At 43.7% G+C, this 12220-nt stretch overlaps 2 protein-coding genes across 3 annotated transcripts in view; both read left to right on the forward strand.

Moving 5' to 3' along the window:
* Window positions 1-12220, forward strand: part of LOC132106099 (gastrula zinc finger protein XlCGF8.2DB-like) — a 102466-nt gene that overhangs the window by 10422 nt on the left and 79824 nt on the right. The gene's annotated exons all lie outside the window — the stretch shown is intronic.
* Window positions 10142-11877, forward strand: LOC132106144 (CD209 antigen-like protein E). Its single transcript, XM_059511797.1, has 5 exons — window positions 10142-10423; window positions 10565-10774; window positions 11189-11316; window positions 11526-11632; window positions 11744-11877. The coding sequence occupies exons 1-5, from the start codon at window positions 10300-10302 to the stop codon at window positions 11871-11873; spliced, it is 699 nt and encodes a 232-aa protein (XP_059367780.1). The 5' UTR covers window positions 10142-10299; the 3' UTR covers window positions 11874-11877.

Raw genomic sequence — 12220 nt, forward strand, 5'->3', positions numbered from 1 at the left:
CCACCCTGGCCCCTCACCACATAACAGCCAATCACAAAATTAGTGCGATATTCAATTCAGCTCCAGATAATACGTTATTTTCTATTTTCCCAACCCCCTCTTTTTTTCCCTACGCGACAGACACACTTAGCTCATTCACTTCGCAACCTTTGAGGTAAATGGACGTGCTGAATTATAAAGCAATAAACGACAGTAAAAGCCAATTCATTTTATTAGAACTACTAGTGAACTCAATTACCACACTATAGTAGCCTAATAAAATACAACATGTACAGGTTTCTTGTTCCGAAAGGACAAAAGAAAACAATTTTAGCTCACCAGGACACAGCTACCACCTCCTCGTCCATTTGCGGCAATGAGGTCGGAGAAATGGATGAGTCGAGTTCATCAGCAGCTTCCGATGGTGTCAAAAGCACAAATACACCCACTCAAAAATGCAGCAATTCTGTCCCAAATGATTTAAACAGGGCGAATCCTTACCAGCCGGTTCTGAAATCATACCCACGAACTCTTTTTGGAGGGAAAGAGAGATGTTTTTCGGCCGCTTGATATCAGTCATGACCGTGGCTTGAATAATCTGTAGATCGCGATGCATGCTCATTTACAAGCCTCGACCTCATGGACAGAGTTTTGCCGCCGATCGGTTTCAGGGGAGACCGTAGCATGTTTGCTCGGCCCCCAACAGATAGAAAAGAATGGCTATTACATAAAAAGTATGGCAGGTGATGTTGGTCTCACTCGACGGATTCAGTGCGGTAAGTGTTTCATTTCAAACTTTGTCAATTTGATGACTGTTTTTAATATGAAATTCCATGTTATTTAAAAGTATGAACCAAATTAGCGTTAGTTAAGTTCTGTTTCATGTTTTTGTAACTTAGCTGGAGCAGACTCGCGTCTAGGTTTGAGCGCGCAAATTTGAATGATCAGACGTTGGTTGTGTTAATAAGTGTATAGCTAGTAGTACCGTATTAAGTTATTAACTGTGAGGCTTCACGTTAACTACACCATCAAAATTGAACTTTAGCTTTGCTTAATGCTTTTCTTAGTTAACGTTCGTTACTCTAACTTTAACTCTAACTTACTCTAACTTTACTCTAACTCTAACTCTACTTTTGGTTTCAACCGAAAACAGAATGTAAATACAGGTATGAGCGCTGGCCGAATTAACTTTATTTTTATTCATATTTTTCACATCTACTGCAGTCAGATTCACTCGTGTTCACTCTGAAGGAATCACTCACATTGGCTGTGCACTTGTAATGACACATCAAGGATGTTAAGAGGGTAAAAGCAGGTTTAAAATATTGCCCCATTGAAGTCAACAGGGTGCAAATTTTAAAAAGAGGATAACAAGTGTAGGCAACACCGATTTTTGTCGTTGTTCTCTGTACTGACAGCACTCCAAATTTACAAAAAAAATGAGCTCAATGTTAAAATTGACCGGAGTTCTCCTTTAAGTATGTACTCGCATGAAACCGGTGTGTTGGGGCTTGGGTTGCCATGCTATTTGTTTTGATGGGATTACTTTTTCATTTGCACTGGTCATTGTTGGCTCTCTCCATTTTTACTTGCCATATCGCCACTGAATATGTTGGACTGCCCTTCTGGTCAAGACCTTCACTTCTACCTATTGTTTTGGTATTTACCTCTAGCTGTGTTTTTTGGACTGCCATCTCGTTGCCGACTCTTGCCCGTTGCCGACTCTTGTCCGCTGTTATGCAATGACTCTTGCAACGTTTGTTATGATATTGTTGTATCAATTTTATTGAAAATAAAATCAATTGTGGAAACTATTGTTTAATCTTTTTTTTACTACTTTTATGTCATCATATTGCATTACTGTATTAAATTGTAAGTTTACAGTTAATTACTGGCTACTAATTGCATTACTTTTACAGCTGAAACACAATAAATTACTGTTCAAGTTACAGCTGATAACTATATTTATACAGTTATACACTGTGAAATTACAGTAATGATGTGATATCAATAACTGTGAAATGACTGTACACAACTGTAATTATACTGTAATTTACATTAAATTTCTTACTGTAAATTACTGTGAAAGTAATGCAATTAGTAGCCAGTAATTTACTGTAAAATCACAGCAGAATTTTTAACAGTGTACCTGGCTGACATTACATCAGGTATCCCACAAAATGCAAAGTACACTTCCAAAACCATCCAGAATGAAGTTATTGAAATTTTGGCATCCATGGTTCTAAAAAAAATAAAACAGAAATATGACACTGCTGATTCAGCTGCATTCTGTTTGAAAAGTGATGGCACAAGGGATCGGTGCAACACTGAAAATTTGTCCATTATAATTCGTTTTGTGTGCAATGGTGTGCCAGAGGAACATCTGATTGGCTTGTTAGAACTCCAGCAGCTTGATGCAGATTACATAACTACTGAAATATTACGACACTTTTCTGAATCAGGATACAGTGCTGATAATATAATGAGCCAGTGTTATGATGGAGCATCAGTGATGAGTGGGGTGCGAGGTGGTGTTCAGGCTTTATTACAACAAAGGTTGGGCAGGCATATCCCCTACATCCACTGCTATACCCACCAGCTTCACCTCACTGTCATACATGCGATTCATAGTGAACCTTGTGCTAAAAGATTCTTTGACTTGTCAGGCTCCCTGCACTCTTTTTTCAGGCATCATTTTGTCTCTCAGAGATACAATTGCCCGTATCTCAAAAGACTGTTGGAAATCCGCTGGACAAGTCATTTTGAAGTCACAAAATGTGTGGTGGATAATGAGGAAGTCATTCTTGACATTCTTTTTAAGGTTTCCAATGATGATAATGCATCAATTGACCTTGCAAAAGAATCATCCGGGCTTCTCTCTCAGCTGAAACGATGCCATTTTTTTTAATTTGGCAAATTTCTGATACATGTTCTCGCCATTTTAAAACCAGCTAATGCCATCCTACAGTCTCAGCATGTTGATTTGTGCAGTGCAGCTGAAGTTGTGCGGGGATGTCTTGGTGCACTGAAAAATCTCAGAGAAAATGACACTGAATTTCAGCAGTACTGCGCTGACATATCTACTGTTGAGCCCTCACCAAAACGTCTAAGGACTGTGAATCCCTCCTATGGTGACTCTGTCATTTTTTTCATCTTTAGGGCAAGAAGGGCAGTCAGGTTCTGAATGTGCCATTGCAGCTCTAAGACGACCGATGTTGAACATACTAGATACAGCTGTATCAGAGATAGAAAACAGGTTTTCCACAAAGAATCTACAGCTGATGCAAGCCCTCTCAGGTTTAATGCCAAAATCCAACAAATTTCTTGACATCCAGTTGCTTGAACCTCTCTGTAGTCTTGCAGGGGTTGCAAAAACTGAACTCCAGAATTAAATTCTTGTTGCCAGACCAATGCTGTCTAAAAAACTTCCATCTGATGCTAAATGTTCTGCTGTTTGCAAACTCTTGCAGGAATACAAAGATGCATTTGCAGATCTTCATAAATTGTATGTATCTGCTATGGTCATGGGTGTGTCACGGTGCATGGATCGGCTGTGTTCTCAGGTCCTGTGATTTGTTGTCTTTCATGTGGTTACATCATGCTCATTGGAATCAGCTGCTAATCAGTCCCCGCACCAGGTGTCTCACATTACCGTCAGCTACATATACTCATCTCATTCTCTCCTTCCTTGTCTGATAGTTGTTCCGGATGTTGGACTGTCTTGTTGGGTTGTCTTGGTCTTGTTCGTGTTGGATTGTTTATTTCGCCGTTGATCGTCACTGGATTGTTTATTTCGCCGTTGATCGTCACTGGATTGTATTCATCACGGGAGATTCACGCCACGTCATCACCAGCCATCAAGCCACTGCGCCACCCAGCCGAGAGATAACATCATCACCCACGGAGTTCATCATTGTCTTCACGGAGTTTGTGTTCACCGTATTTGTCGTCAATAAATATATGTTCACACTGCTTTTGCTTCCTATCACATTCATTACCATCACAGAACTATCAGACCACTTATGGAAGCAGCAGGCTCCACCCCACTCACGGCTGAGGAGGCTTTACGTTCCTGCATCTCTCGGCTGGAGACCCAGGAGAAGAGCTCGGCGGATACGGGAACAGCGATCCGAGCTCTTGTGGCGCAGGTATCTGAGCTCACCCAGCGGATGCAGAACTGGCAACAACCCACTGCGCCAACCCCACCACCCATGCCGCCCGCCCACCAGGAACCATCCGGGGCTGCCCAGTCACCCGAACCCCGCCTTCCCCCACCAGAGCTTTACAGCGGTGAGCCAAACTTCTGCCGGGCTTTCCTCACTAGATGCTCCATGCACTTTTCATTGCAACCTCGCACGTTTACCAGTGAGGTAAGCAAAGTGGCGTTCGCGCTCACACTGTTAACGGGGAAGGCGGCACTGTGGGGCACGGCGGTATGGGAGAACCAAGATCCGTGTTGTGCCTCGTTCTCGGCGCTCTCCGCCGAGATGAAGCGGGCGTTTGACGGATCTCAAACAGGGGGAGAGATCCGTCTCAGACTTTTCTATCGAGTTTCGCACCCTGGCGGCGGAGTGCCGATGGAACGAGGAGGCGCAGTGGGACATGTTCCTGCATGGGCTGGCTGACCGTGTCCAACGTGAGATCTACGCTCTGGATCTACCCGCTGATCTCAATGGCCTCATCGATCTGGCACTACGGGTAGACGCTCGACTCTCCCGAACCGAGCGGTGGTGTTTAACCGCTCGGTTTCCCCCTGGGGAGGGACCTCCAGTTCGAGCCAGTGGCAACGACGCGGTCGGCCCATTCCAGGATCACGAGCCCATGCAGGTGGGTCGAGCTCGGTTGACTCGGGAGGAGAGGGAGAGGCGGAGATCTCACGGCCTTTGCCTGTACTGCGGGGCGGCGGGACATTTCGCCTTTAGCTGCCCGGTAAAAGGGCCAGCCCGGCAGTAAGGAAGGGGCTACTGTACTGTCGGGTGGGATCTCCGCTATCAAGTCCTCGTTCATATCTACCTCCACGCTCCTCCCGGTCAGGCTTAGATGGCATCGTCTGGACCTGCACTGCACTGCACTGTTGGATTCAGGGGCTGAAGGTAACTTTATGGATTCTACTTTTGCGCATCAAAATCATGTTCCCCTCCTCCCCCTCACCAGTTCTATTGCAGTCCACGCACTCAATGGTCAGACGCTTCCCACCATCACCACCATCACGGAACCCATCACTCTCACGGTATCTGGTAACCACCGTGAGAGCATCTCCTTTTACATCCTGGACTCATCCCACGCACCCGTGGTCTTAGGACATCCCTGGCTCATCAAACACAACCCCCGGATTGATTGGCAGCTGAAAGCGGTGTCTGAGTGGAGCATTAAATGTCATGAGTCTTGTCTTGTGTCTGCCTGTCCGTCTGTATCTGAGTCTGTGTTGTAGGAGAAGGTGGCGGATCTGTGTAACGTGCCCGCGGAGTACCTCGACCTGAAGGAAGTGTTCAGTAAGTCTCGGGCTGCTTCTCTCCCTCCTCATCGTCCCTATGACTGTGCTATAGAATTACTGCCAGGTACGTCTCCGCCTAAGGGCAAGTTATACTCACTTTCTATTCCTGAGAGAGAGGCTATGGAGAAATACATTTCTGATTCTCTAGCAGCCGGGTTCATTCGATCCTCCTCTTCTCCAGCGGGGGCGGGGTTCTTTTTTGTGGGGAAGAAAGATGGATCTCTGCGACCTTGTATTGATTACCGAGGGCTGAATAATATCACGATAAAGAATACTTATCCTTTGCCGTTGATATCTTCAGCCTTCGAGAGGTTGCAGGGAGCATCGATCTTCACTAAATTGGACTTAAGAAACGCTTATCATTTGGTTCGCATCAGGAGGGGAGATGAATGGAAGACTGCCTTTAATACCCCCAGGGGGCACTTTGAGTACTTGGTCATGCCCTTCGGCTTGTCCAACTCCCCAGGTGTCTTTCAGGCACTCGTTAATGATGTGTTGAGAGATATGGTCGATCAGTTCATATATGTCTACCTGGACGACATATTGATTTTTTCTTCTTCTCTCCAGGAACATGTTCAACACGTCAGACGAGTGCTTCAGAAGCTGTTAGAGAATGGGCTTTTTGTCAAGGCGGAGAAATGCGACTTTCATGCACAGTCTGTTCCTTTTCTAGGGTACATCGTGTCAGCCGAGGGTATGCGCATGGATCCCGAGAAGATCAAGGCTGTGGTAGATTGGCCAAGTCCAGATTCCCGTAAGGCCCTACAAAGGTTTCTGGGGTTCGCCAATTTTTACCGGCGTTTTATTCGCAATTACAGCCAACTAGCCGCGCCTCTGACTGCCTTGACCTCTCCCAGAACTTCGTTCAGGTGGTCAGACGCAGCGGAAGCTGCGTTTGCCAACCTCAAACGCCGCTTTGTTTCGGCCCCCATCCTTGTTACCCCTGATCCGTCACGTCAGTTCGTGGTAGAGGTCGACGCGTCAGAGGTGGGGGTAGGTGCGGTGCTTTCACAGCGCTCACCCTCGGACGACAAGATGCATCCCTGCGCGTTTTTCTCTCATCGTTTGTCGCCAGCAGAGTCAAATTACAATATTGGTAACAGAGAGCTGTTGGCAGTCAAGCTGGCATTGGAGGAATGGCGTCATTGGTTGGAGGGGTCAGGGGTACCCTTCATGGTTTGGACCGATCATAAAAATCTAGAATACATCAGAACTGCCAAAAGACTAAACTCTAGGCAGGCTAGGTGGGCACTTTTTTTCGGACGTTTTGATTTTACACTTTCGTACCGCCCGGGTTCCAAAAACATCAAACCCGATTCTTTATCTCGAATTTTTGACCGCTCCGATCGCCCGTCCACTCCCGAGAGTATTTTTTCTGAGACACTTATTGTTTCTACTCTCAGTTGGGAGGTTGAATCGAAGGTAAAGACAGCCTTACATGGGGTAATGCCTCCGGCCGGTTGCCCACCTAACCGTTTGTTTGTGCCAGAAAGTCTTCGGTCCGAAGTTATCCAATGGGGTCATTGTTCCAATGTGGCATGTCATCCAGGGGTAAGTCGCACCTTACATTTGGTCAAGCAAAGATTTTGGTGGCCACTCATGGCTCGTGATGTTCGCAGTTTTGTTTTGGCTTGCTCAGTTTGTGCCACTGGTAAGACTTCTAACAGACCCCCAGATGGGCTCCTACAACCGCTGCCAATCCCTTCGAGACCCTGGTCCCACATTGCGCTAGATTTTGTCACCGCCCTCCCACCCTCTCTGGGTAACACGGTAGTTTTGACCGTGGTGGACCGGTTCTCGAAGGCGGTTCATTTCATCCCCTTGCCCAAGTTACCTTCAGCCAAGGAGACAGCGGTAACAGTCATTGATCACGTCTTTCGGTTACATGGCCTCCCGATAGACGTGGTCTCTGACAGAGGACCCCAGTTTGTGTCCAAATTTTGGCGAGAGTTTTGTAAACTTCTGGGGGCCACTGTTAGTCTCTCTTCGGGGTTCCATCCTCAAAGCAATGGGCAAACTGAGAGAGCCAACCAAGATTTGGAGAGAACACTACGATGTATGGTCACTCGAAATCCTTCCTCCTGGTGTCAGCAGCTGTCGATGGTGGAGTACGCACACAATTCCTTACCAGTGTCTGCCACGGGCCTGTCCCCATTTGAATGTAGTATAGGGTACCAGCCACCTATTTTTCCCAGTCTGGAATCCGAAGTCGCGGTCCCTTCCGCTCACGCCTTTGTCCAGAGGTGCCGTCGCACATGGACCAGAGCCCGTGAGACTCTGGTCCAGGTGGGAGCGCGCACCAAGGCCAAAGCCGATCGCCACCGGTCGAGGCCTCCCGTATACGTCGTTGGTTCCAAAGTGTGGCTTTCTACCAAGAACATTCCTCTCCGATCCGTTGCTAATAAACTTGCTCCCAAATTTATTGGCCCGTTTTCTGTCACCAAGATCATTAGTCCGGTGGCAGTCCGCCTCAATCTTCCTCCAGCGTACAGGAGGATTCATCCCGTGTTCCATGTATCTAAAATTAAACCTGTATTTTTTGCTCGTATTAATCCACCTGCCCCGGTTCCCCCACCGCCGCGGCTCGTAGACGGGGAACCAACCTATTCGGTCAATCGTATTCTGGACTCTAGACGGAGGGGACGCGGATTCCAGTACTTGGTGGACTGGGAAGGTTACGGTCCGGAGGAGAGAAGTTGGGTTCCTGCTAGAGATATATTGGATCACTCTCTTATTGATGATTTCAATCAACAGGTACAGGAGGCTGGGAACGTCAGGGGACGTTCCTAAGAGAGGGGGTACTGTCACGGTGCATGGATCGGCTGTGTTCTCAGGTCCTGTGATTTGGTGTCTTTCATGTGGTTACATCATGCTCATTGGAATCAGCTGCTAATCAGTCCCCGCACCAGGTGTCTCACATTACCGTCAGCTACATATACTCACCTCATTCTCTCCTTCCTTGTCTGATAGTTGTTCCGGATGTTGGACTGTCTTGTTGGGTTGTCTTGGTCTTGTTCGTGTTGGATTGTTTATTTCGCCGTTGATCGTCACTGGATTGTTTATTTCGCCGTTGATCGTCACTGGATTGTATTCATCACGGGAGATTCACGCCACGTCATCACCAGCCATCAAGCCACTGCGCCACCCAGCCGAGAGATAACATCATCACCCACGGAGTTCATCATTGTCTTCACGGAGTTTGTGTTCACCGTATTTGTCGTCAATAAATATATGTTCACACTGCTTTTGCTTCCTATCACATTCATTACCATCACAGGGTGTCTCTACTGCTTCATGTGAGAGCTCATTCTCTACTCTGGCAAGAATTTGGACACCATTCTGCCGAACAATGCTTCATGAGAGGAAAAAGAACCTTGTGCTTTTAGCTCATGAAAAAGCAATAACACATGAACTGGACATGGATGAGTTTGTAACAGAATTCTCTAAAATGAGTAGAAAGCTAATGCTTTAAATATTATAGTGGCAGAAGTAGATCTTTTTTAAGACCGGCCCTGTTTTCCTCAAATCTAAAGTCACTAAACTGATACAAGATCTATTGAGTGGTTAAAAAAACAAAGATTGTAAATAAAATATATTTATATAAAAAAAAATGAATGTACAAAATAACAATGGCCAAAAATCTGTAATTTGATATATATATTAACAGCCATGAGAATAATTCTTAAGAAAAACAGCATTTCACATAAAATTAACATTTTTAGTTTGTAACAAGTTTGTTTTAGTTGATGTAAATAGTTATTTTAAAAGAACTGCCCCTTTTTATCAAATCTAAAGTTACTTAATTGATACATATCATGTGTTCCCGGGGGATTGAATGCCCAACCTTGCGCTTGATAGTGCAGTGCTCTACCAATTGAGCTACAGGAACACAATATATATATATATATATATATATATATATTGTGTTTCTATAATATATATATATATATATATATATATATATATATATTATAGCTAAAAATTAAGAAAACACAAACAATAACAAACAACTCTAACAATTGCCTTTAATATGATATTAAAACTATATCAATAAACATGTGAGATTAAAGCATTAAAATGAATCCCCCCATTTTTAATTTCAGGCTTTTACAGTATATAAACAGACAGTAAAGACAGCTAATCATTCATTATCACATCTAATTGTAATGTTTTTCCGGTTTTACTTGTTTCATGTTTATAAGCAGCTCAAAGGAACAGCTGACATTGTAGCCTTGGGCCATCCAAAATGCAAATGAGTTTTTCTTCATGTTTTTTGCTCAGCCATGGATCATCTGCATTGAATGGGTGGCGTCAGAATGCTGATCGTCAGCTGATATCAGAATTTGCTTACACAAACAAGCTAATCATCAGACTGAAGGCAGAGCATCAATTGCAGTCAGTGCTTCTAAATCCATCAACTGTTCAGACATCTGGACTTCTGATTAAACAACCTGAAGCTCATCAAACATTGAAAGTTTTCAACACCGCATACTTTCAAAATGAACAAACCCGGATGGCTGTACACATTAACATACAATTGTACGAATGATTGTGTTTTTCAAATATTTATTAGTGGTCATTGTGTTTTTGAGGAAATGTTTAGCACAATATCTGAGGGAAGGGAAGGAGTGATTGATTGTGTGATAATATATGGATTTGAACCTAATTTACACATTGAGCATTGTTGAAGATGAAGTTCCCTTCTGCATAAATACTGACCAAACAAATACAGATGAGGAACACAACAGTCGCCTCCAGAATTGAAACGGGTGTTCTCGAAGACACCGAAACGGTAGGAAATTACAGAAAAGGATACAACCCGCAAAATGCACCAAGAAGATGGAAGTAGGGCTGATGAGGTGTATGAAAATAGTGGCGTTATAAATGGTCAATCTGGAAAACAGATCACAACCTGCAACACAACAAGAATTCATTCATCTAAACATACAGGTACTGAGATTAATCATGGACACATTTCATCACAAACATTATGACACAAATCAGATCGTTAATGAAGAGTTTTCTCATGATTTCATTTGCTGTGTGAAGTGGATAAATAAAGAGACTGAAGTCATGTTTGTTGATTTCCAGAAAGTGATGGTGTGAAGATCAGAAGCTCCAGAGCTGAACGCTGTGTTTCATTGCTGCTGTGTGTTTTTCTGCTGACTGCAGTCGTAGCGTTGTGTGTCTTCTTCACTCAAGAGAGACAACAGCTCGTGTCCAGGAATGAGAATCTGACTAGAGAGAGAGACCAGCTGAAACAGGAGAAAAATGATCTTCAGAGCAGTCTTGGTAAAGTGGGTGAGTTTCTTTGTCATTTTTGCTGCAACACAGAAAAACATCTACAAAATAAAACCAACTGTGTGTTTGAATTGAATTGACTTATTGCAAATAAGTATTAGCTACCAGCCAAGAACAATAAGTCTTGGTTCCACAGACAGATCTTAGACTAAGCCAGGACTAGGAAATAAGACAAGTTCAATTCTGATATTTAAGTAATTTAATTAACATGCCTAAGAAAAAACATTACTGGTGTGCATCTTGAGACTAAACAGAAACACTGAAATATTTTAAGATCAGTCAGTGCAAGTTTCTTTCAGCTGAAACGGCTCCCAGGCTTCAGCCTTTTCTGTGAAACCGGGGGTAAACCTCACAGAGACGAGTTAAAACATTTGTTTGGAGGAGACTGAAATAAAGCACTGGTTGTGTTCATAGATGGATGGATCTGCCATCAATCCAGTCTATACTTTTTTTCCTCTGAGAGGAAGAACTGGACGGAGAGTAGAAGATACTGTAGAGAGAGAGGAGCCGATCTGATCATCATAAACAACAGAGAGGAAGAAGTGAGTGTAAGATTGTGTGTGTGGTCCTGGTAAACCCTACATTATTGGGACAAAATGCCCTCACAAAGACGGTAATGTCTGAAATCCTTGTCATTGTTGGGACATTTTTTGGTCTCCATGAGGAAACAAGCATTTAAATAAAATGATTTTTGAAAATCTAAAAATGCACCGTTCTAAGTGATGATATGTATCTGTGTTATTATTCTTAGGACTTTGTTACGAGGGTGTCTGTTTTTAATGCAGTCTGGATTGGTTTGACTGACACTGATGAAGAGGGCAGATGGAAATGGGTTGATGGCAGCACAATGACCTCTGGGTGAGAAGTCACCGAATCAATCTGATTAATATTTCATATATGATCCTCACGATCAGTATCATACCGCACAGACAGCAGCACTGAACATCTAATTCTGATCTATAATTTCAGCTTCTGGATATCTGGAGAGCCAGACAGTTTCATGGGTCTAGAGGAAGACTGTGTCATAGCTTCATATGGATGGAATGATTCTCCGTGTAATGGGGCATTTGGATGGATTTGTGAGAAGACTATTTTTTAAAATGAAACTACATGCGTGGTAAATATCTACAGGCAAATGTGTGTCTTGTCATGTACCACGCCCAGACATGTGATCGGACATTGGACAGATCTGTTTCGGACATTGAAAATAAATGTTTTTTGAGCAGCAAAGCAGCATATTAGAATGATTTCTGAACGATCATGTGACATTGGAGACTGGAGAAATGAAACTGAAAATTCAGCTTTGCATCACAGGAATAAATTACATTTCACTTTATATTCTCATAAAAACAGTTATTTGAACAGTAATAATATTTCACAATATTGCTGTTTTACTGTAAAAACTAATGCAGCCTTGGTGACCATGAGATTTCTTTTAAAGCCTTT

Source organism: Carassius carassius, chromosome 26, assembly GCF_963082965.1.
Source record: "Carassius carassius chromosome 26, fCarCar2.1, whole genome shotgun sequence".
Taxonomy (NCBI): Eukaryota; Metazoa; Chordata; class Actinopteri; order Cypriniformes; family Cyprinidae; genus Carassius; species Carassius carassius.

Excerpts from the sequence above, each read along its gene's own strand:
- LOC132106144 (XM_059511797.1), top strand. The coding sequence starts at position 10,300 with ATGCACCAAGAAGATGGAAGTAGGGCTGATGAGGTGTATGAAAATAGT. Across the intron at positions 10,424-10,564 it reads TCATTCATCTAAACATACAG|AAAGTGATGGTGTGAAGATC; the intron begins GTACTGAGATTA and ends GTTGATTTCCAG. Across the intron at positions 11,317-11,525 it reads TAAACAACAGAGAGGAAGAA|GACTTTGTTACGAGGGTGTC; the intron begins GTGAGTGTAAGA and ends TATTATTCTTAG.